The sequence below is a fragment of the Phascolarctos cinereus genome, unplaced genomic scaffold (genome assembly GCF_003287225.1).
Source record: "Phascolarctos cinereus isolate Bilbo 61053 unplaced genomic scaffold, phaCin_HiC Scaffold_2;HRSCAF=192, whole genome shotgun sequence".
Classification (NCBI taxonomy): domain Eukaryota; kingdom Metazoa; phylum Chordata; class Mammalia; order Diprotodontia; family Phascolarctidae; genus Phascolarctos; species Phascolarctos cinereus.
Genome location: NW_027555625.1, coordinates 265,651,142 through 265,676,038, shown reverse-complemented (window position 1 = coordinate 265,676,038; position 24,897 = coordinate 265,651,142). Strand labels below are relative to the sequence as shown.

The 24,897-nt window shown below is 37.5% G+C and overlaps 1 protein-coding gene across 3 annotated transcripts in view; it reads left to right on the top strand.

The window, feature by feature from the left end:
• Positions 1-24,897, top strand: part of FUBP3 (far upstream element binding protein 3) — a 72,894-nt gene that overhangs the window by 24,258 nt on the left and 23,739 nt on the right. For all 3 annotated transcript variants that reach the window (XM_020973553.2, XM_078149995.1, XM_078149994.1), the window contains exons 3-8: positions 12,555-12,588; positions 15,568-15,617; positions 16,060-16,131; positions 17,786-17,843; positions 19,547-19,709; positions 22,264-22,362. In XM_020973553.2, the coding sequence (XP_020829212.1) occupies positions 12,555-12,588; positions 15,568-15,617; positions 16,060-16,131; positions 17,786-17,843; positions 19,547-19,709; positions 22,264-22,362 (476 nt within the window). The remainder of the gene's footprint in view (positions 1-12,554; positions 12,589-15,567; positions 15,618-16,059; positions 16,132-17,785; positions 17,844-19,546; positions 19,710-22,263; positions 22,363-24,897) is intronic.

Here is a 24,897-nt window from a genome sequence, read left to right as displayed (position 1 = left end):
TGTGACATTATAAAGTATCTGTCTAGAATTACCACAAATGCCATTACAAAAATTCACAAATATATTTATTTATTCATTTGTTTTTAGATGCATCAGTTTAGAGAGGTGGCTATAGTGTAGAGGGAAGAATATACTTATTTGAAGTCAGACCTGAGTTGTAATCCTGCCTCTGCCACTTACTACTAGCTCTGGAACCTTGAGCAAGTCAGTTCACTTTTTGTGCTTTGGTTTCCTCATCTGTAAAATAGGGATAATCATACCTATACTGCCAACCTCACAGGATTGTTGTGAGCATCCAATAAGATTATATGCAAATTCTCTGTAAATATTAAGGTGATATATAAATGTGAGCTGTTGCTATTATTATTGTCAATTAACAAATATTGCTTATATGCAATGTGCAAGTGTAAGACATGTACTCTAACCTTAAGGACCTTGTAGGATATTTGGGGAGACAATACCTCCTTATTCTGGTTGGATCTTGTCTATGTCCTTTGTGTAAATCCTCCATGCAGAGAGTCTATTCAATATTCTAATGGCTTTCCTCTGAGAACAGAGGTTCTCAGCTTTTTTGTGTGTCATGGATTCCTCTGGTAGTGCAGTAAAGCCTATGCAATCTGGAGTGTTCAGGGAGGATTAGCACTTCTGGTGTAAGGCTTGCTGAGTCCTTTTCAGGGCCACTCATCCCACTTTTGGTGTCTTCCATTCACCCCAGCTCTCACCTGTGGCTCCAAGAAACTGTAGCATTCAAAGTTTACCCTGGTAAACTGTTTTGGCAGATGGACAGACCCAGGTTGAAGGTAACTGATGGGCCTCAAACATGTCAGTGAGTTAGGGGGTTATCTACCCCAGCATATAAAGACTTTCCCCTGGTGTGTGAGAACATTTTGTTCCGGTAGCCATGAAGGTTGCTGAAGCAGGCGCTGTGGAGCACTTAGAGCTTGGTCGGACATTGAAGACTACAGGATCATCCACTGCATCCCAGGCCATTGCCAGTCATCCTGACTTTTGTCTTGCCACTGGACTTTGATGACTCTGAAAGAGACAACGAGGCTAAGGACTTTGTACAACTCTGTCTTGCCTCAATCCAATTCACATGCAAGTCAGGACTTCACCGTTTGTTCATCTTTGAAAACAAGGATAAACCACATCATTTGCCTCTGGAGAGGGCAAGTCTGTTGACTGCTTTATTGTTTCACCTACCATCCCAGTGGTTTCCTGGACAAAAATGCCCTTCCTTAGCCTGGGGTGTGAATGGAGAATAAGACTTCCCTTTTCCCATTTTTAATTTTAGTTAGGACAGAGCTAGTTACATAAGGTGAGCAGGTATGTATGGGTTATGATCTGCATCACACATCTTATTACATTATCTTTTCTCTAAAACCAGTTCTTCAGAACTTCACTGTTACTGTTGATGGTGCCAGTAACACTCAGGTTCACAGTGTCGTCATCATTCTTGACTTCTTGATCATTTACTTCACCTATCCCAAGTAGTTGCCAAATCTTGTCGTTTTTTGTTTTCTTCAATATATTGAACACGGCCCCTTCTCTCCATTCTTACAAGCCACCAGCCTACTTCATACCTTCAGCACCTCTCACCTGGACAGTCACAACAGCAATCTTATGGGTCTCCCTGCCTCACATTTCACCCCTCTACAATCCTCCCTCCACACTACTGCCAAAGTAATTTTCCTAAAGGGCATATCTGTCCTTTCTCTCTTCCCCTTCTTTCCCCCTTCCCCATCAATTAATCAACTCTAATGACTTCTGTTACCTGTGGAATTAAATATAAACTCCTCAGTCATTTAAATCCATCACAACCTGGCCCCAACCTACCTTCCTAGCCTTATTTTACAGTACTTCTCTTCTTGTACTCTATAGTCTAGCCAAACTTTGGAATTCTTGCTGTTCCTCACATCCATACAAAAGCACAACTGAAGTATCCAAATAAATTTACAAGTCCTCCCTATCGCCAGGATGTGCAGAGAAATTTTTCTAAAATACGGAAGCATATTCAGTCAGGACCCTAATAAATTTTTAAAATTAAATACTGTTTCATCTTCATCTTGTCTTATTTCTATTTTTTTGTGGATGTTTTATGGGGATAGTTTTACAGAAATAGGACATGAGAATTCATTGGTATAAGGAACTCCTTGATGAGGAAACTCCTTGTATCAATGCAGTTTGGCACCTTCTCTTCAACTTAATGTCTTAGAGAGTTGTGAGAGGTTAAATGACTTGCCCTGTGTCATATAGCCAGTTATGTGAGAGAGAGGCTTCTGGGCTTAGTTATTCTACACTGTATGTCTTATCTTGTACATAATATATTCGTTTAGTAGAAGGTACATGTATATAATTTATAACTATGTTTTGGAGTGCTATATAAATGTTATCTATTATATAATAATATATTATTATTATTCTGGATATCACATTCTAGGAAGGTTGTAGATAATTTAGATAATATGCAGAGAAGGTCCACTAGAATGATGAGCCTGAAGTTTGTTCTTTATAAAAGATCAGTTATAACAAAGCCTTGAAGTTTACTAGTATCTGAGTTCAAGTCTACCATTGCTATCACTAATCTTCAATCTCTGTTTCCTGGCTGCTTCCCCACTGCTTACAAACACACCCCTGTCTCTCCCATTCTCACTGTCTCTGGTAGCTGTTGTCCTATATTTCTCTTCCCTTTCTTGGGTAAATTCCTTGAGAAGGCCACTTATAATGTCCATTTTCTTTCCTTTCCCCCTCCTCTTAACCCAGAGGCAGCTAGGTGGATAGAGAATTAGGAACACCTGAGTTCCAATTTCTCCTCATCCACTTAAACCTAAATCTGCCTCAGTTTCCTTAACCATAAAATGAGAATAATAATAGCACCTACCTCCTAGGGTTTTTGAGAGGATCAGTTGAAATAATAATAACCACAATAATAATAATAATAGCTAACATTTAGATGGTGCTTACTTTGTGCCAGGCACCTAGCTAAGTACTTTACAGTTATCTCATTTGGTTCTCACCACTGCTTTGAGAGATAAGTACAATCATTATCCCCATTTTACATATGAGGAAACCGAGGCAGACAAGTTAAGTGACTTTCCCAGGAGCTGGGAAGTATCTGAGGCTGGATTTTTAAAGGCCTCACCCTCTAAAAAAGAAAAGATTGTGAAGAGATTGTTTAAAAACAAAGGTCACAGGGATCTAGCATGGCTTTGTCAGAAACAAGGCGTGCTAGATGAATCTTAATCACTTTTGGACAGGGTTATTCAAACTTGTAGACTAGGGGAATATTATGGATATGGTTTACTTAGATTCTGGCCAACCAGTTTAAGATTTTCATGCTATTCTTATTGAAAAGATGGAGAAATAAGAGCTGAGATGACAGTACAGTTAGGTAGACACACAGGTTGTGTGGCTGGATCCAGAGAGTAATCATTGAGTCATCATGAGTCAGTGTTAACTTGAGAAGGAGGGCTCCAGTGTAATGCTTCACATCCATCTATCCTTGGACCTGTGCTGTTTAACATTTTTATCAGTGACTTGGGTAAACACATAGATGACATGCTTAGCAAATTTTCAAATGACACAGAGTTAGAAAGGATAGCTAACATACATGACAGTTATGATTCAAAAAAGTCTTGACAGGTCAGAATATTAAGCCCATTCTAATAAGCTGAAATATAGTAAATGTAGTCTTCCACTCACAAGTACATAATGGGGGAGCAGAAGCAAAACTAGACAATAATTCATCTGTAAAATATCTAGGGCTGAAGGATTTAGTGAATTGTAAGCTCAGAATGAACAGCGTGATAGGACAGCCAAGAAAGCAAATACAATCTTGGGTTTCAATAAGAAATGTACAGATAACATCCAGGAGTAAGGAAACCATAGCCTTTCTGTACTCTGCCCTGGTCACATTCCATTTAGAATCTTGGGGCAGCAAGGTGGCTAGGTGGTTAGAGTGCTGGGCCTGGAGTCAGGAGCTCAGATAGTTACTAGCTGTGTAACCCTGAGCAAGTCATTTTACTCCTATTTGCTTCAGTTTACTCATCTATAAAATGGGAATAATAATAGCACCTGCCTCATAGAATTGTGAGGAACAATGAGATAATTATAAAGCACATCATAGTGCTTGGCACATAGTGCTACATAGATATTTATTATAATAATTGTTATTACTATTCTGGATATCACGTTCTAGGAAGGTTGTAGATAATTTGGACAGTATCCAAAGAAGGTTCACTAGAATGATCAACCTCAAGTTTGTGCTTTATAAAGATCAGTTAAAAAAACTGGGACTATTTAGCCTGGCAAAGAAAAAAAATGTACTGGGATATGATAGTTCTCTTCACATACTTGAAGAACTATTACCCAAAGAAGAGTGATGAGGCTTGTTCAAGTTTTGTTCTTTTTGTTTCCAGAGGGCAGAACTATGATCAGTGTGTAGAAGTTACAAAGAGGCAAATTGAGGACATAGTGGCTTCTCTCACTTTAGACCTCTAAGGGAAGGTTGAAAAAGTACTTTGAAGTTGTATTACAGAGAGGAGCCTTTTTTAGGTATGTGTTGAACTTGATGGTCCCTGAGGTACCATCTAACTGAAATTCTGTGACAAATGCAGATAAGAGAACTAATAAAATAAGGCAGTATATATGATAAATATTTCAGATGAAAAGCAGCTTGACAGAGTTGATAAAGAGAACCAGGCTTAGAACTGGGAGTGATGGGTATAGGCCTTAGAAACTGCTTCCCACAACTCCTCCTGAATTCTCCCACTTGGCCCTGGAGGCTCATCTCTGTATAATTCTTTCAACTGTCCTTGTACCTTGGCTTTGACCCTGTCCCAGTCTCCAATTCTCTGTTACCTCCAGCCCAGCCCTCATTGTCTGCGTCTGGCTCCACCCTAGACCGCTACTCCTTGATTCATTCCATCTAGACCCATTCCACGTGGCTCTGGTCTGTGGAGTTTGCCTTGGACACCAGGCCCTTTCAGGTCCTTCTCAGTTATCTCCCAGTCACCCCACTCTCCTAGATCACATCCAGATCTTCCCAGAGTCTTTCTGCATAAAAGGTCCATCTTGTCTCCATTAAGGGGCTCAGATGCCTGAAGAGTCTGGCCTGCTTATTCTCATTACAAAGGCTCAGATTCTTAAAATCTGGCCAAATAGTGTGGATTCTTAAAATCTTGACCACCCCAGCTGGTGTTTTAATAAACCTTGTCTCTGACCGAAAGAAGGCTTGAGTCGAATTCATTCAAGGCAGGACCCACGTCTTTTGCCCTTGAATTTCGGGATTCCCAACACCCCTAGATCTCAACATTGGTTCAGCACCCCTAGATTGTAGTAGGAGGACTTGGGTTCAGATTCTATTCAGGCGTTAGGAGGCAAGTCATTTAATTCCTTGGTCTTCTAGGCAGTGGTGCCAAATTCAAATAGAAATGGGTACCTATTGACTTAGAAAGCCACAAATTAGCATTATCTATATTGTTCTGTATTTTTTATAATTTCCCAATTGCATTTTAATCTGCTCCCCTGCATTCACCTTGAGCCTGGCACCTCTGTTCTAGGTGATTCTCTAAGGTACCAAGCTGTATTGGTAGAGGACATGTCCTCATCTGGGACTTCTCTATGTCAATGAAATCATGGGTCCAGAACCTCTCTTTTATGTGATAAATACCCCTGCATGGTACAGTAACTGATAAAGAACTTGACAGGTTTGACTTGAGCTTTAATAATGAGTTGGTGAAAGTTGTGAAAGAAGGCAAGCCATGTTTGAAGTAAAGCAGGAATGTTCAAGAAATTTGGCAGGGATAGATGGTCAAAAAGAGGGTTCACTGGGGAATAGTGATAAAGTTACAAAAGTATATTGATGCCTGATTGTAAAGAGTTTTTAATATTGGGATATGGTGTTTGAACATAATCTTAGAGGCTGTGGGAAACAGTGAAGAAAACAGTGGTGGCAGCAGTGCAGAATAGATTGGAGAGAATGTAGGCTGGAGGCAAAGAAACCATTACAGCAGTTCGTAGTGTCTTGGGCTAGAATTATTCAATTCAGGTATTTATTAAACGTCTACTATGCGTCAAACATAGGCCCAGAGGTTACAAAGACTGATAGGAAGCAGTCTCTGCCTTTAAGGAACTTATTCTACTGGTGGAAACAAAAAGGACGTGATAAATAAAAAGTGATTGGGGAGGGGTGGAGCAGGGAAAGAGCTCTAAAAAGAGAAGTCAGGAAAATCTTTGTGTAAAGAGTAATTCAAGTTGAGTTTTGAAAGAATCTAGGGGTTCCAAAAAGTGGAAGGAAGTTAGGGAGAGCATTGCATTGCATTAGGGACAGCTTGTGCAACAGCAGTGGGGGGAAGATGAAATGTCAAAGTGAATACCAAGCAGGCCAGTTTGGCTGAAACACAGAGCAATTTGACAGGGAGAGGGAAAATAATGTGAGATCAGTCTAGAAAAATAGGATGGAACCAGATTGTGAAGGGCTTTAAATGTCAAACTGTTTGAGAGTTTGTTTTATCTTTGAAGTAATAGGGTGGTACTGGAGCTTTTAAGCAGGGGGATGACATGGTCGGATTTGTGTTGTAGGAAGATTGTTTTGGCAACTGTCTGTATAATGAATTGGAGAGGCAAGGAACCTGAGGCAGGGAGACCAATTAAGAGGCTATTGGAATAATAGCTGGTGAGAGGTGATAATAATAATTACTAGCATTCATAAAGCATCTTAAGGTTTTCAAGATGCTTTATATGTTATCTCATTTCAGCTTTTAAAACATTTTACTGTTGAGAAAATTGGCTGAGAAAGATTAAGTGTCTTGCCTCAGTCACATCAAGGCAAGAGTCAGACTCAGATCTTCTGATTCCAGACCCAGCCACCTGCTATGCTACCTCTCTGCTTCTGTGAACTGGAGTGGTGGCCAGCTTGTTTGGTCTGAATTAGGATGGCAGCGGTGGGCCTTAAAATAGGAGTGGCATGATGAGATGGAAAGCACAAAGGTGAAGGGTAGAGCCTTAGAAAAGGTTAGGGGGGACCCTTTCTTTGAGACTAGGGAAGAAAAATGAGAGTGCAAATATAGATGAAGAGATTTTAAGATTCAGTAGAGTGTGAATGAACATGCTCCTATTAAATTGCTTCAGTATCTAAACTAGGAGATAAAAGCCATGTTAGGTGGAAATCATGTTAGAATTAAGGGCTTGAGAGTGGAGATTTAGAATAGCAACTAAGAGGACTAAGGAATGAATAAGAGATCTTAATTGAAGGGAAACTGCATGAATTTGTAGTGGATCACAGTTATTTATCTGGGGAATTTGAATGAGGAAAGCAAATAGGGCTGCTCAAGCTTTTGGGGAGAGAGTCTCAGTTATTATAGATGTCATTGAAGTTGCTAATCATGAAGCCCAACCTGGGTGGGGAGTCAAATCATCCTTTAATTCCAGGAGATAAATGGAGGGAGGATCCATCAACAAGAGGTCAAAGGCAAGGTGCATAAAAGCCATACAAGAAAATTAAACAGTAAGGATTTGTCAAGTTGCCAAAAAGACTAGGAATCACTCTTGGGATACAGAATACTTACACAGTTCCTGAGACCAACTTTGAAACAAAATAGATTCACTATACAAGTATAAAGTTTTATCCTAATTATGGTGTGTTGAGTGTTAAAGGTCAAGAAATCAGTGAGTCCAAGCTTTTAGTGGGGAAGATTATTTTCTTTAAAATTGGCACATCTTGCCATGCTCTAACTTTAGTTCCTATTGCTTTAGATAGATCTCTGAACTTAATTTGTTTTCCTCTTAAAATGCTATTAAATTTGAACAGGAAAAACAGGCAGGACTGTGCCTTGGTTTCATTTGCACCTTTGGCGTGAGAAAAATAAGTGCAGTTTTTGAGGAGTGGAAAGCAGTAGTCCAACCATTTTATTTTCATATAAGTGAAATCTGCACAACTGATCTCTAGTCTTAAATTTTCACTATTTTTTAAAAATACATTTTTATTTCTTTGTTTTTACATCACCTAAATTTCTTCATGTATCCCTCTCCTCCCCTACTTTCAGAGAGCTATCCCATGTAGCGACGAATACTTTTTTAAAAAGAAGAACAAGGTGGGGGGAGGAAAAACCCAGCAGTCAGTACATCCAAAAAAAAAAATCTCAGTATCTCCACTTTGGACTTCCCACCTCTGCAGAGGAGTGGGGAATGGTGGGAAGTGCTGCTCAAAGCATCTTGTTATTTTAGTCTTTACCTTCTACTCTGCTGAGCAGGTTTGTTTTTCTCTTAAACTAAGTTTGTTCTTTTGGACAGTTGTGTCAAGAAAATTATAAGACTAAAAGCATGTAATTTTGCAGCATTCTTTTCTTTTGTTTTAGGTTATTTTCCATATACATTGTTGTAGTCATTGTGTGTATTGTTTTCTTTACTCTCATGAAGTCTTTCCAGGCTTCTCTAATAATCTTACAGCACAGTAATATTCCATTTTATTTATGTAATGATTTGCTTAACCATTCCACAGTTGGTGGGCATCTGCTTTGTTTCCAGCTTTTCACTACCACAAGAGGTGTTACTGTGCATATTTAATGTTTTTTTAATCAGTGACCTCCTTGGGGTACATGCCCGCCTAGTAGTAGAATCTGGATCAAAGGGTATGAACGTTTTAGTTACTTTATGTGCAAGAATGGTCATGTTAATTCACAGCTCTACCAACCTCTCCAACATTGGCTATTCTTTTCTTTTGTCATGTTTGCCAATTTACTGAGTGTCAGGTGAAACCTCAAGGTTGTTTGATTTGTATTTATTTTTTGGTTGGGTAATAGGGTTATGTGACTTGCCAAGGGTCACACAGCTAGCAAGTGTTATGTGTCTGAGACTGGATTTGAACTCAGGTCCTCCTGAATCCAGGGTCGGGGCTCTATCCACTGCACCACCTAAGTGCCCCTGTTTTGCATTTTTCTTGATAGTGATTTGTGGCATTCTTCCATTCAGCTGTTAATAGTTAGCAGTTCTTCTTTTGAGAACTTCTGGTTCATGTCCTTTAGTCATTTACCTAATGAAGAATGGTTTTTTTGTATCTGTTAGCTGTCTATATAACTTAGATACCAAGCTCTTCCATGAGAAATTTGATGCAAATATTTTTCCCATTTATCTGCTTCCCTTCTTATCCTAGAAGCATTGGTGTTGTTTTTGAAGAAACTTCAATTTCATGTAATCAAAATTATCTTTTATCTTTTGCAAATGACTCTTTCCCATGTTTGATTCAGGAGATACCTCCTACCCATAGCTGTGAAAAGACTTACTCTTAAAGAGAATGTTCACATATAGTATGCATACTTTCTGTGTAGAGATTTTGCTTTCCTTAGCATAGGAGGTATGTCTTGTTTTTACAGGATGGAAAATAAATTAAAAGCCTACCCATGTATGAGTGAGTGTACATGCTAGAATTCAGTTAAGGTATACCTTAAAGCAAGATGAAATATTATCAACCAGCAGGCACCATTAGCAGGAAATGGGACTGATTTTTATTCAACATTCTTGCTTTTTTGCACTAAAGTGACTGTAGTTACAGTTAAATTGTGCTCAATAGGTGCACCTATGCATGTGATGAGAAAGGGGACGTTGCATGGCCTCCAGAGTTTGACCTCCTCCCCATCGTTAAGGCTATGGATAGATGTCTTGTGCCTGGAATTATCAGTTTGTAGTGTTTTCAACATATGCTAGTACCTTTTTCTCATCTAACAACTAGTCCCATTTTTAGGAGCTAAATGGGAATGCCTCAGAATGAATGTAACTTTAAATTGTGTGTTTCAGCCTTGGTTTGCATCCATCTACGTGAAGGAAGAAGGTATTTGACATTCTTAAGAATCAACTCAAGTACTTAAATCTGATTTTGAATTTGAATATAGACTTTTCTTTTCTTTCAGTGTAAAAACAGGAGCTTTCCATGTCTTTGTGAAATGGTATATCTGCAGTTTTATTTTCAACATTTATAGGCATCTCTACTTGTCAGCTAAGCAGTTAGTCTTTTGGTTCAGCATGTAATGAAGCTATCTGGTATCCAGTTTTGATTTGTCATGCTCCCGTGTTATTTTAGTCTTTACCTTTTACTGTGCTGAGTAGGTTTGTTGTTCTTTTAAACTGTTTGTTCTTTTGGAGAATATGTCAAGACAGTTATAAAACCATAAATGTTGTTTCCCGATTTGACAAATGAGAAACGTGGAGCCTAGGGAGGAGAAACGGCAGAACTAGTCATTGTAAATAGTACCTACCTCACTGGGTTGTTGTAAGATAAAATGATATAATGTTTGTAAAGCACTTTGCAAACCTTAAAGTACTATATAAATTATTATTGTTTTTATTTTTATTACCATTGTTGGAAATACTGGGCCTGTAGCAAGTCTCTTGAGACTTAGTAAAACATTTTCACCTGTAAGTGACCATTTGTTTCTTTTTTCCTTTAATAAATTATTACTGAGTTCTTTAAAGTCAAATCCTAGAAATAGATCTGGAAAATAAGTTAATAGGAACTTCTAGCCATGACTTGAGGGACCTGGCATACAGATTATTTGTGGTTTAATTCACCCATCAGTCTAGTCTGTACAGGCATAACCCCCTTCAGAGGTTGAGGTGTAATTCAAAACCTGATACTAGTCTTTCTAACTTTATTGTACAGTATTCTCTCCCTTCCCAATCCCCCCCACCACCACCACCCAGCCAGATTGGCCTCTTCTTTGTTCCTCTCACATACTCCATATCCTAAGTGCATGTCTTTGCACTAGTCATTCCCCATGTCTGGAATGTACTGTCTGCTCAGTGAAGCCTCATAAAATCCTTCTCCATTAAGATGGAGCTCAGGAACCCTTCTTGCCAATAACTGGTAGTGCCCTCAACTATAGAGATTGTTTCATTCTTTGTATTATATCCCTTGGACCTAGGAGAGTGCCTGGCACATAGTAGGGTTTGTTAACTGGTTGATTCTTTTTTAAATTTGCAATTATCTAGCTTTCACTTAGGATTGGCTAAGCATCAAGAATACCACCTAAGCAGTTGTTTTTCCATCTACCTTCTCTGCTGATGAATATTCTGATTGGAACATCTTACATTCGGACCAAATATATGCAAAAGGCAAAATTAAGAGAAATTAAAACAGCATTTCTCTTTTCCCTGAGATAGGCATATTTAGAGTATACATTGATATTCTGACTACAAATTGTTACTTAACTAGTGACCCAAAAGAAAATACTTTTGACTCTATAGCTTCATTTATTTTTTTTATTTCTTCATGCATTTTACTTTTCTTTGAAAATGCCATAATCCTTTTTTCTTAATTTCAAATCAGAGACCTGAGGGTTAAGTTCTTACTGTAGAAATATTATTTGAGTCTTGGATTTGAGGTGTCAGTGCCCTTCCTCATTTGTCTTAAATTATATATTTACATGATTGCACATCTATAACCTATATCAAATTGCTTACCCTCTTAGGGAGAAGGGAGGTAAGAAAGGGAGGGAGAAAATTTAGAACTCAAAATTTTGAAAAGTTGTGTGTTAAAAATTGTCTTTACATATAATTGGGAAAATAAAATATTATTTTTTTTAAATGATATAGGTCTTCACCTGGTTATCTTTAGTCTATCTTTAATCATTTCCCCACAGTCCTGTTTCTAAATTCTTATTTAATTCTATGTAAAGTTCAGATTGTTGCTTTGTAATACACTTGGGTTTTTTGTTTTCTAAGTTCATGGGTTGGATAAGAAGTCTATTTTTTCCCAGAGGGAAAAACAGAATGATTTTTATTTTGGTTGTAGCTGGAAAAGAAGAGAAATTGCCAACTGACCACAACATAAAGTGGCTGAAATGCCTTTAGGAAAAACTTGATTAAAGGGTTGCTGTAGTAATAGGAAGTTAACAGAATTGTTTTTGATTTTTAAAAATGACTTCATTTTAAGTGAGTTTGAATGATAATTTTTTTAGTCGGTAGCATTTAGTGGGTGTCCACTGTGTACTAAGCCTGGTGTAAGTCTCTTAAAAATGAAGTATAAGGCACAAACCCTGCCTCTATGGAGCTTATCATTTAATGGAAGGATTAAAGCAAATAAATGTGTGTGTGTGTGTGTGTGTGTGTGTATATATATATCTCCATAGTGACTGCAACTCTCACTGGATGATCTTTAATAATGCCTTGAATGACGCTAAATCTTTACATTTGGCTTAAAAAAAAACATGATCCTCTCCATCCTTACACTAGGTTTAAATTAAGAGCGTGGAGGAGATGGTGAGTTTGAGGGATTTTGGGCAAGAAGGATTTTCTCCCATGACTCTCAGCATGGACATACACAAATCAATTTCTTATCCTGTGTTCAGCTGGACACTGGGTTATAAACTGTGTTGATCAAGACATCCCCTCCTGTTTCATATCATATAACTCATTCATTTCAGCCACTGAGCCTAAATTACTGTTTGCTTTTCTTTCTTTCTCTGTGTTTTTTTTTTTAATGATAAGAACTTGTATGGGGATGAAGTTAGTTTATCCGTGCTAATGCTTTGATTTTTCTTTTCTCTTTCTCTTTGCCACAGTGGGTAACCAGTTAGGGGCCTTGGTACATCAAAGGTAAGCAGTGGGTTATGTTTTATTATTTATTGATTAATTCTAATTGTTTATTGATCCACCATCTGTACTGGAGTGTTAGAAAGTCAGAGGTTGAGAATGTGGAAAAACTATAGGCTAGATTTCTTTAAGGCCAAAGTTTTGGGGTTTTTGTGATTTTTGTATTTTTCTTTCCTTTTCTAAGACAACTTCCTAAAGGGATAAATTTAATGGTTTTTGAGTGTTAAAAACTTAAATATTGTTACGCAGAATTATAGGACTATCAGAATATTAGAGATTTTCTTTATATTGATTTTACATTGAATAAAAAAGAAATACCAAATTTTTCCAGTGCTTTGGAAATCTTTAGCCTTTTTACCTTAGACAAGTTCTCCTGGAATAAGTGATACAAGGTGATGCTCATGGTAGACAGGCAAGTTCAGTGTCTGTTACATGGAAGTAGGAGGCTAGAAACCCATATTCTACTGGTAGGGACACACCAAGTGACCTTCAGTGAATAGTCACTTAACTCTTTGCTGAAGTCTCAGTAATAAGAAATGCCTTCTGCATGCCTCCCTAAAAAAAAAAAGAGGCTTAATGAAATCATTGTATGGTGCTTTTATGCCTGAAAAAGAAATTCTGTCAAACAGAAATGTGTACAATTTATAAGAATGATACTAATACTAAAATAGAGATTTAAAACACATATACAGGATTCCATTTTAAGTTACCTTACTATGCCAAAGTTTCTCTTATATTGTATCAGGTTATATGACATAGAATTCAGTGATCTTACCATAATCTGAAAAGCCAAAAATATATCTGTTATTTTTGTCTTATAACACCAACATTTTAATTATGTTACAAAGAAATATTATGGAACAGCTAGGTGGCACAGTGGATATAGCACCAGCCCTGGAGTCAGGAGGACCTGAGTTCAAATCTGGCCTCTGACACTTACTAGCTATGTAATGCTGGGCAAGTCACTTAACCCCAATTGCCTTTAAAAGAAAAAAAGAAAAGAAATGTTAGAAGGGCTTGGGGGGTTGGGGGGAAGTGGCACAGTGGATAGAATGCTGGCCTGAAGTCTGGAATACTTATCTTCCTGAGTTCAAATCTGGCCTTGGACACTTAACTTGCTAGTTGTGTGAACCTGGGCAAGTCACTCAACCCTGTTTGCCTCAGTTCCTCATCTGTAAAATGAGCTGGAGAAGGAAATGGCAAACCGCTCCACTATCTCTGCCAAGAAGATCCTAAATGGGGTCACAAAGAGTCAGACAGGACTGAAACACTGAAGAACAACAACAAAAGAAGGCCTTTCAAATTATTAACTACCGTTGATGAGCAGACTATTTCAAAAAAGCTTCATTCTGGCCAGGTTTAAAAATATTTAATTGAAGAAACCATTAACAATTGAGATTTTTGTTTGAAATGAAAAAGACCAACTTCCTTATAGCACTTAGATCAGTCAGAACTATACTGGTAAAAATGTTTACAACTATTTCCAACTTATTTATTCTGTACATTGACCCAATATTTTTATTGTGACCTTGTACTTTTATTCTCCAAAGAAGCCCAGAGCCAAAATTATACAAGGAGGTTGCTGGATAAATCCAGGCACGTGAATTTTCATGTTGATTTAACTTTGGATATTTTTTCTAGGTAAATCCCAGTAATACGCACAGCAAATTGACTTGTACCACATAAACACTTGCTTTTGCTGTAGCCTTCTGACTTTACTGGGAATACACGTTTGTAGTTAGCATTATCTTCCCTATTGGGACAAAGCCTAATGTGAAAGAAAACAATATCTTTTAATGTGTTCATGAAACTAAGTCTTAGCATCAATATTTCAAAAATAATTGGAGGGCCCAGAATTGCTTATTTTCATGCCAGAAATTACTTCTGCATCTACAAACCTAAGAATTGTACATTACAACAGAAGAGTCTCTCCCTGTGCTTTCATCGCAGCTACATAATGGGAAGAGCTTTTCACTGTTGCATTTCTTCTAAGCATAGGACTTTTCAGTTCTTTCCATGGTGGTTAAAAATTCAGCTCTGTGTGTGTGTGTGAGGTGTTTAAAAATGCCAGGGATTTTTTTTGGGGGGGAGGGGGTCCCCTAACTATCTGCATTTATCTTCTTCTTAAGGTAAATGTTTAGATTTAATTGCTTTCCAGGGTATTGTACAAATTGGGTATTGTCTATAATATGGTGTATGGGAAGTTAGGAAGTACTCCTGTTGGTTCATTTGAATGAGTCAATGCAGTACTTGTCTTCAAAAGGACGAGGGGGGGCATATCTAAAACTAGACTGTATGCTTTTTAACAGGAGTACTTAGAAAATGAGTGGAGTAATTATTCCTTTGTACTCAACATTGATTAGGCCTCAGTTGGAAAACTATGTTCAGTTTAGGGCCTTATACTTTAAAAGACCGAGGTAATTTGGAAGAAGGCCAAAGAGCAGTGGAAAGTTTGAAAACCAAGGCATATGTAGAAAAGTAGAATGGTGTTTGTTGGATCTGGAGAAAAGAATGCCAGAGAAGTGCAAAGGTCACCCAGTGCATAAAAGAATGTTATGAAGTAATCACGGACTAGTTACTCTTATTAATCAAAGTGGGCAAAACAAAACATTTAAGAGTTAGGCAGCAACAGGAAATGTTCTGATTAAATATGGGGGGAAAAAAACCCTAGCAATTAAAAGAGGTTTGGTAATTGGAAAAAGTTGCTGAAGTAGTCACCTATAATGGTAAGAACAGCAAGTGGTTCTGGGTACATTTTTTCAATTCAAGTGGTAGGGGACGAGGTGCTTTATCTGAGTGACTTCGTGTAATTTTAGGTCCATTGTCTAAACTGATGTGATTAAGTTTACAACTCTAGGCTTATGATGTTATCAGTTTAGGAGAAAACTGAGAATGAAAGATAGTCCAAATTTATCTTATTGACTTTGAAATGTTATTGACTTTTATTTATTTTATTGACTTTGCAATATTATTCATTTTCAGGGCAGTAATAACAGAAGAATTCAAAGTGCCTGATAAAATGGTTGGGTTCAGTAAGTATCTGGCTTGCCCAATTTCCTAAGCATTTAATCACCCTTTTTACCTTATTCATTAAGAAATAAATGTTTACTTTATTAAGAGACATGTTACCTCTTCTGAAACTAAACTGGTAACTTAAACACCAGTTACTTCATGCTGCAAGACAGTGCACTCTTTTACCCGACTACAGGATGACTAGAACCAAAACCAAACACCTTTAGAAATGTTTATGGCTAACGTGGCTTAAATGAGTATCTGAAAATTTAGAAACAAAACTACCTGTCTCTTAAACAATAGATTGATAGAATGTTAGAGTAGCAAAGGGACCTTAGTAATCAAGTCCTCTCCCACTCCTGTTTTACTGTGAGCCCAAGTGGAAACTAAAAAGTAGATGCTGATTACTGGGGAAAGTCAGTTATGGTGGGTAAGTTCTGACCCTGTTCCACTTTGTTTCAGTTATTGGCCGGGGTGGTGAGCAGATTTCGAGGATTCAGGCAGAATCTGGTTGCAAGATTCAGATTGCACCAGGTAAGAGCTTTTCTTTCTTATGGCCAGATATGTGCATGTTTTAAGTCCATTTATCATCTTAGCTTTTTGCATAGAATTTATAGGATCTTGATCAAAGCCTTTCCCTGAAACTCAGAGAGATAAATTTATTCCCAAACAGAAAACAAAGGCAATATTTATCATTGTCCTGGTTTTGCAAATAAAATGGAAGATGGAGATCTAGTGGGGGCAAATCTCATTTGGCTTTGCTTCTAAAGTAGTAACACAAAAGAGACCCGTGTGCATTTTTGTGCAACCTTAGCTCATCAGGACCTCCAGGATCTCTGTTAGAGTATATTGCCTGACTCTACAGGTGATAAGACAGATCATGTGGTCCTTTGGGTTAGTGGTGATTGCAAGGGTCCTGAGTTACAGAACTGTGAAGATCACTGGTCTAGACCACCAGTTCTCATTATTCTTATGGCTAGTGTTCTGTTTTCATCCATATTGGCTCGTGTCAAACAGATTTCAGGAATCTCTCCTTGCAGTGTTTTGCTGTGGATAGATTCTTGGTAGTATGCCACACATTCCGTATTTGTACCTCTCTGTTGAGTTTATCCCATCCTGCCTGGTATCACACTTATTTGTATGCTGGCTTATCCTCCTACTATGCCTTAAGCTCCTTAAAAGTCATGTAGGCCTTTGTGCTACTTAGCCTTTCATTTTACTCATTGCCTAGTATTGGGGTAGAGAACAAGACAGATACTAAAAGATGTGGTTTTTCTTTATAATGTAATTTGGGTTTAGATCTGATTATTATAGTAGGTGAAGAGCAGTAGGGATAGATATTTGAATAAAGAAAATGTTTGTCAATGAAGCAAAATCTTATAATATTTTAAGATAATTTGTTAGCTGAAACCTTAGATATAAATCATGTTGTATAGAATACTCTTTTAATTCTTATGCTGGAGGAGGATTTCAGTTTAATCCTACTATGTATGCATTCAAAGTATATGTAAGCATATCGGTGTACTTAATGACTTAATGAAACAAAATAAAACGTACGTAATGTGTTGGTTGTCAAAAAACTAAATATTTATTATATGGTATGTTGATGATTTGTCAGATATTTATGCAATTAATATTGGTGACAACTGCTGTGCATCTCATTAGCCTTTTCATCAGGGATCTCAAGGCTCTTTGCAAACAAATAGTTGTTATCCCCCATTACACATGAGAAAATTGAGGAATAAAATGATCATAGAATCACAAAACTAAATGTGAAAGGACCCTCAGGCCTTTGAAGCCCTGGGAAGTTGTGACTTTGCCCAAGTTATACAGGTAGTAAGCATCAAAAGTAGGATTTATAACCCAGTCCTCTCCAAAGACAGTGGTCTTTCCACTTAACCATGCTAATCAAGTGACATAACCACATATCACAGTAGGAGAGAAGGGGAGCTAAGAATAATAACTAGTGCTGACTCATAAATCTTTACTGGGTCCTCTAGATTTTCTTTGTTAGAAAGACTAATCTGCCAAATTAATATCCCAGCTATATATGAAAATTGAGAATCTTTTTACCAAGAGACGGGAATTTTTGAGGCTGCCTTAGATAACCAAGCACAGAAACTGTAGTAAAGATACTTAGTTGCCAGGCGCCCACCAATACACCTTATTTTCTTGATTCTTCTTGTAGAGAGTTCTGGGATTCCAGAGAGGCCCTGTGTACTTACCGGAACCCCAGAAAGTATTGAGTAAGTTAATTTTGTTTACTTTTTCCTTTTACTTTTCTTCCCCCTTCCCTAAAGAGGGGAGAAATGGAAGGGCAGAACTGTTACTAAACACTGTTAATTGGTACTGTGTTACTAAACCACAACCAGCAAGTGCTGATGTATATAAAATTTGGGGTTGCCATACTATGGGCATTTCTCTGCTACCACGTACTTAGAGTGACATGAAGCCTGTGCTGAATTTCTCATAGCTATCATGATACCTCCTTTATGAACTAGGTTTTCAGGGTATGCACAACACAGTTTGAACAGTTTTCCATGCTAAAGAACTCACTCTATCGGGATGCTCAAATTGAGTCTTATCTTACTGGTGTTAGTATGATGCTTCTTCCTGAAAGGGTTATTTTGAAATTATCTAGGTGATACTGCATAGCATCATAGTATCCATTATAAATTCGATCCTGTTGCTTCTTTTTGATCCAAATGAATTTGGATCTCTGTGATTTCCTGTTTCATTCAGAGGACCATGTGGGTAGTCTAGAATTGGGGAGGGGCAATAGGAGTAAGGACCTGTAGTAGCTTTAAGAAAAGAACTGTTTTCCATTGCTGTTACAAGTAATTGACCTTCACAGACACCAGTTTTCAGTCTCATGGAACTGAAGATCGTTGTGGAAAAAGTTATGCTAATTTGGGGGAATCTGTCTCCCTTCCTTTTCTCTTTTTCCTCTTTCTCTTTCTCTGACTCTCTTATCTCTATTTCCCATATCAATCTTTTGTCTGTTTCTCTCTCTTCCTTCTCTGTCTTCTCTTTGTCTTTCTGTGTTTCTGTTCTCTTTTTCATCTCAATCTTCTTTCTGTTTCTCTCCTCCCTCTGTCTCTCTCCTCCTGTGCGTGCTCGTCTGTATCTCACAGTCTCTCTCAGTCTACAGTTATATGTGATTTGTGGACAAAGGTGGGTTCCAGATTATGTCTCTCAGTAGGCAGAGTTGTTTCATTATTTCCATGGCTCACAGATTTATAGAAAAGTTTAAATTTATTTTACAGTGTTGCAAGCAGTGACCCAGAATAAGTGTCACTCGTGAGTATACATTACAGGGCAAACAATAAGGTTTTTGTGGCAGAAACATATTTTTCTTACAGCAATGGTTAGTCCAGAACTAAAGCAAAATATTAAAAAGAAGCTATACTTGAGGAACACGTGAGGAGGAAGCCAAAAGCAGGTTCTCAGCCCTAAAAGTTTAGATCAGACAAGTGATCAACACCAGCAGCTAGAAGAAAACCTGAATTTTAGAGGTTTTCCCCCCCATATCCTTATTGCTCTATTAACTGGACTGTCTCCAGATTCTCATTGCAAAGTATTGAGTAACACATATTTATAACATGTAAGATAGTTGAATTTTCTTAGCTAGACTGTTAAGTAACTTAGGTGACTAAAAAAGAACAGACGTGTGAGTAGAGACAGACAGACACTGCTTCTTCTCACTACAAAAACCAAGCTGATGGTTCCTAACTTCAGCAAAGAAGTAAAAGCAGGTAAATGAATTAAAGAGCAATTTGAAATTTAGGAATGAATCATACTAATAACCTCTACTCTTTTTTCTTCCTATCTCTTTTTTTACATTTCCTGCTCTGGACTTCTTCTCTTATCTCTATCCTAGTTCTTTTTTTCTCTGTGTTACACAAACTATTTTGTTTAATGGTAGTTCTCTTTTGGTCTTCCCTCAAAGACAAGCCAAGCGACTATTGGGACAAATTGTGGATCGCTGTCGGAACGGACCTGGATTTCATAATGATGTAGATGGGAATAACACAATCCAAGAGATTCTCATCCCTGCATCTAAAGTGGGGCTAGTCATTGGCAAAGGAGGAGAAACAATAAAGCAGTTACAGGTATGTGACCTTAGTAAATCCAGAAACTTATTCCCTTCTCAGGAAATGTTTCTCTAAAGCCATTCTCTGCCTTCCTACTCTCATGGGTTTCTTTCTTTTTATGTCATAGTTATTCCCCAGTATTTTTCCTCTTTCCCCCTCCCAGGGAGCCATTCCATATAACAAACAGTATATTTTAAAAGACAAAAAAAGAAAAAGAAGAGGAAAAAATCAGTGCAACCAGTCAGTATATTGAAAAAGTCCAAAAGTGTGTACATTGTGTGCCACCTGTGGACTTCCCACCTCTGCAAAGGGTTGGGTTGGAAGAGAACATCTCTGCTTTTGAGGCATGCAGGTTCTTTATAATTTTGCAACATTCATTTTTGATTTTTCTGTATGTGTTTGTTCTTTCCATTTATATTGTTTAATCCTTGTGTATATTGTTTTCTTGACTCTCAGTTTACTTCCTTGTGTATCATTTCATGTCAAGTTTTCCGTGCTTCTCTGTATTTATCATGATCATCATTTCTTACAGCTCAGCAATATTCCAGTACAATCAACATACTTCATTGTGTTTAGCCATTCCTCAGGTGATGGGCACCTGCTTTGTTTCCAGTTCTTTGCTATCACGAAAAGTACTGCTATAAATATTTTGGTGTATATAAGGACTTTCTTATCAGTGGTCTCCTGGGGTTATAATATATAAACTTGATAATGGAATCTCTGGATCAAAGCAGTATGGACATTTTAGTCGCTTTATTTGCACAATTCCAAATTACTTTCCAAAATAGTTGTACCAATTCACAACTCCACCAACGATGAAATCATTGTACCTGTCTTCCCACAGTCCCTCCAACATTGACTATTGCCATCTTTTATCATCTTTGCCAGTTTTCAGGATGTGAGGTGAAACCTCAGAGTTGTTTTGATTTATATTTCTCTTATTAGAGATTTGAAACATTCTTTTGTTTGGACAAGAGTTTGCAATTTTTCTTTTGAGTAATGTTTATTCATATCCTTTGACCACTTATCTATTGGTCTTGTATGTATTTATTAATTATTTATATATTTTGGGTACCAAATCCTTATCAGAGAATTTTGATGCAAAGATTTTTTTCCCCACTATTCAACAACTTCCCTTCTTATTCTAGTTTCATTAATTTTGTCTGTATAGAAGCTTTTCACTTACATATATTCAAATTTACTTACTTTTGGGAGGGGGGTTGGGAGTTAAGTGACTTGCTCAGGGTCACACAGCTAGTAAGTGTTATATGTCTGAGGTCAGATTTGAACTCAGGTGCTCCTGAATCCAGTGCCAGTGCTCTATCTACTGCGCCACCTAGCTTCCCCAGTGTTACTTACTTTTGCAACTGCCTCTATTTCTTGTTTGGTTAAGACTACATCTCCTACCCATAGCTATGAGAGGTATATGATCTATTTCTCTTTTAAATTCCTTATATGTTCTTTAATATTAAAGTGATGTATATTTTCAAATATATTGTAAAATATTTTTTAAGATTTTGGCCTAAGCCTAATTTCTGCCATACTCCTTTTCATTTTTCCCATTTATAAAATGGAGAGTTCTTTCTTAAGTATTTTATGTTTAGGGGTTTCTTGAACACTTGGTGATTGAGTTCTGTTAGTTTTGATTCTCCCTTATCTAGTCTGTTCCATTGATCTACCTCTCTCTCTCTCTCTCTCTCTCTCTCTCTCTCTCTGTTTTAAAACCAACACCAGGTGGTTTTGATGACTGCTGTTTTATAATATAGTTTGAGGTCTGGGAGTGCTATTCCCCCTTCATCCCTATCTGGTAGGCTTTTTCAAGAATATCTGAATCACAGTGGCTGGAATTTCACTGGACTCCTAATAGATGTTTCTGCATATCTTGTGTTATATTTCATAACACAAAAACCATACCTTGTGTCTTCTACCAGAGAATAATTGGAGTTCATATGTACTGGCAATGTTTCATATGCATTTTCGTGTACAGCCATTTAGAGAATAAAACTTTATTAATATCGTTTTAATAATTTGATGTTCACCAGATACCACAGATTGTGTTCAATATGCAGTCTAAATGCCCTGGAGAAAGGAAAGGAAAGAAATCAAGTTTTTAGATATAGTTTGGTTTATCCCACTGTCTTAGATGTTATACTTAAGAGCTATCTAGAAATAGCAACATTTCTGTATTCACACTGAATCAGAATTGGTTACCAAAAGTCTAAATGTTACTGGAGTGGTAAAGTCAATGCTAATTTCACGTGTTAATTATTCAGGAGAGGCATAACTGTATGGTGAAGAGAGCGCTTGATTTAGAATCAGAAGACCCAGGTTCAGTCTTCAATTCTAACATTTACTGTGGGCAAGTCACTTAATCTCTCAGGGCCCTCAGTTTTCTCATCTGTAAAATGGAAGTTAAAATATTGACATGAGCTACCATTCAGAAATATAGTAAGAAGAATATTTTGTGAGCCTTACAGTACTATATAAATCTGTGCCACTATTATTATTGATCCTAAAGTGACTTTGTGTGTCCTATTAAAAATTATGTTTCCATGCTGTGTGTTCTTCATAGGAGCGAACAGGTGTGAAAATGATAATGATCCAAGATGGTCCTTTGCCCACTGGAGCAGACAAACCCCTTCGTATTACTGGAGACCCATTCAAAGTACAGGTAAACTTACCAGGAAAACTTTTTATGGAGTTACTATGTAGTGGCAATATACAACTTGACTAAATTACTGTTACTCTTGTATTTTATTATTTCTGTTCACTCTGTTTTATAAATGTTATATTACATATGTAAAAAGATTTGAAGTATTAAACAAATATGAGGTGGAATTGCTGCTTTTATGACACTAAGCTGCCCCTGAAAATAGGTATTCATTTTACCCAATTAATCTGTTCTGTCACATTGGGTTTGAGAGTTTAGTTGTGGGAAAAAACTTAACAATATTCTGGGCATCATAAGACAAAAGATAACCCTGCTGACCCTGTGGCAGCAAGGCGCAGACTTTTATTAGTTTCTCCAGTATTTGAAATGGATTTGTTCTGTATTCTGTAACCAATGGCAGACATTTGCAAGGCACTTTGACTAGGGCTATAGTTACAGATTCTTTGGCCATAAAACAGAACAAAGCCCAATAGTCTGTGTAGGTATTAAGGATATGGCTTTGGCCTCAGCAACATAATACTTTACCATTGAATAACCAGCTATAGATAATAAGATGATATTAAATCAGATAGTGACAAAGCCAGGTGTTTAGTTATAGAATAGAAAAATGAGGCTGATCGGAAGTTCAAGGGAGATTCTTAATTTGGTTTCTGAAGTGTTTTTCCCTTCTCTTGAGTGTTTTGGCATTGGAATGAGGAAAGCTGATCTGCACAGAGAACAGAGCAGCTTTTGGAGGTAGCATTTAATTGGAGGAACCAGAGCTCTCGCTCCAAAGAGGTTAACTTCTACCCACCTGAGGCTTCAGGAAGCAACAAAATTGTTTTATTTAAAACAGAGGTTGTAACTTTATTAATCTTGATACGTCAAGAGGTCACTGCACAGCTCTTTTTCTTTGGGAGTATAGTATTACAACCCAGTGGAAACTACCAGTCCTTTAATAAGTTTGTTCACTTTTTGACACTACTACACAGTTAAGCACAGATTTATAAAACTAGTTTTTCAAGACCAATAACTACAGTAATGGTTGTAGGACAAAATTTAGTAGTTCTGAGTGCACTGCTTTTCTTCCTTAGGCTCTAGTTAGGGTAAAGAGCCAGTCATTTCACTTGTCAGATCCATAAACTGTCTTTAAAAAAAAAAAACAAACAACACAGGAATGTCTCGTTATTGAGGAGTTTACTTTTTCATTGGATTACAAATAGACATTATTTTGCTGCTTTAGTAAACTAACATGTATTCTACTGAGGTTGTATTATGTATCTGTGCCATCAAAATTATAGGGTGGTGAAAGACCAAACTTGATGGTATTTTACTGCGTTTTTGAATGTGAACAGTTCCTTTCTTAGGAATTCATGTCATCAAGGGCAGCTCGGTAGTCCAGTGCATAGAGTGCCAGGCCTGGAGTAAGGGAAGGCCCGAGTTCATATGCAGCCTCAGATACTTCCTAGTTGTGTGACCCTGGGCAAGTCACTTAACCCTCTTTGCCTCAGTTTCCTCATCTGTAAAATGAGCTGGAGAAGGAAATGGCAAACCATTCCAGTATCTTTGCCAAGAAAACCTCCAGTGGGGTCATGAGGTTTCGATTACGACTGAAACAACTAAATGACAAGCAACAATTCCCCTTGCTCAGCAGTACTCTGGAGCCTGCTGGACACCCCCATACTCATCCCTGGCTTTGGGCCCTATGCCAGTCCTCTAAGAAATATAGAGAATTCATGTCTTCAGCTCTTCCTCTCCATATGTGATCCTTTTGTTGTAATTATTGCGTGAAAAATAGCCCAAGATCAATAGATGAGAGGTGTTGCAATAATTTGCAACAAAAAAGAAAAAGCCATGCAACTGCCTTAAACTTTTTTTAATGAAATCAAAGTTTTTGGTTTGGGTACTTGGCTGTCTCAGGGAGTGATGTTTGTTATACAGTGTGACCCTTTTAAAACACAAGTGTTGGGAAACAAATTTTAAGGTAAATTCTACCTTTACTTTATTTCATCTGTGTGTAGGGAGAACAAAATTTAGCCTTTGATACAGCTAAATCCATGTAATAATCAGAATTCTACTCTGCTTTTAAATAGGATTTGTAGTAGCTGCAGTCAGTTATCTTTGGCTTTCCAAATGGTAGCAGATTGCTTTTTTTTTTAACTTATGAGTATTTATCCTTGTTACCAGAATTTTTCTTTCAAATTCCTAAAGTTTTGTTTCTGCCATACTCGGTGTCATTGCTGTGTTATACCTAGCCCCATAATGATGTTTTCCATTCCATAGGAGTCTTCCTGAAATAAGATGTTTCAGAAAACCATTCAGAAACTGGGAGTAGCATGTCAGAAACATTTTCTTGGAAGGATTAGTAATCAAAAGTTAGGCCAAGTAGATTTTTTTAACCCAGCTAGGGTTGAAATAGCTTTGGACAATAGAAAGAATGATGCAGTTATTTCCAGGTCTGATGAGTATCTGCTTCTCTCTCCCCCCTTCCCAAAACTGTACCAGATCACCTGTCTTCACTCCCACATTCCTTTCAGGCCATTTGAACAGTAATTG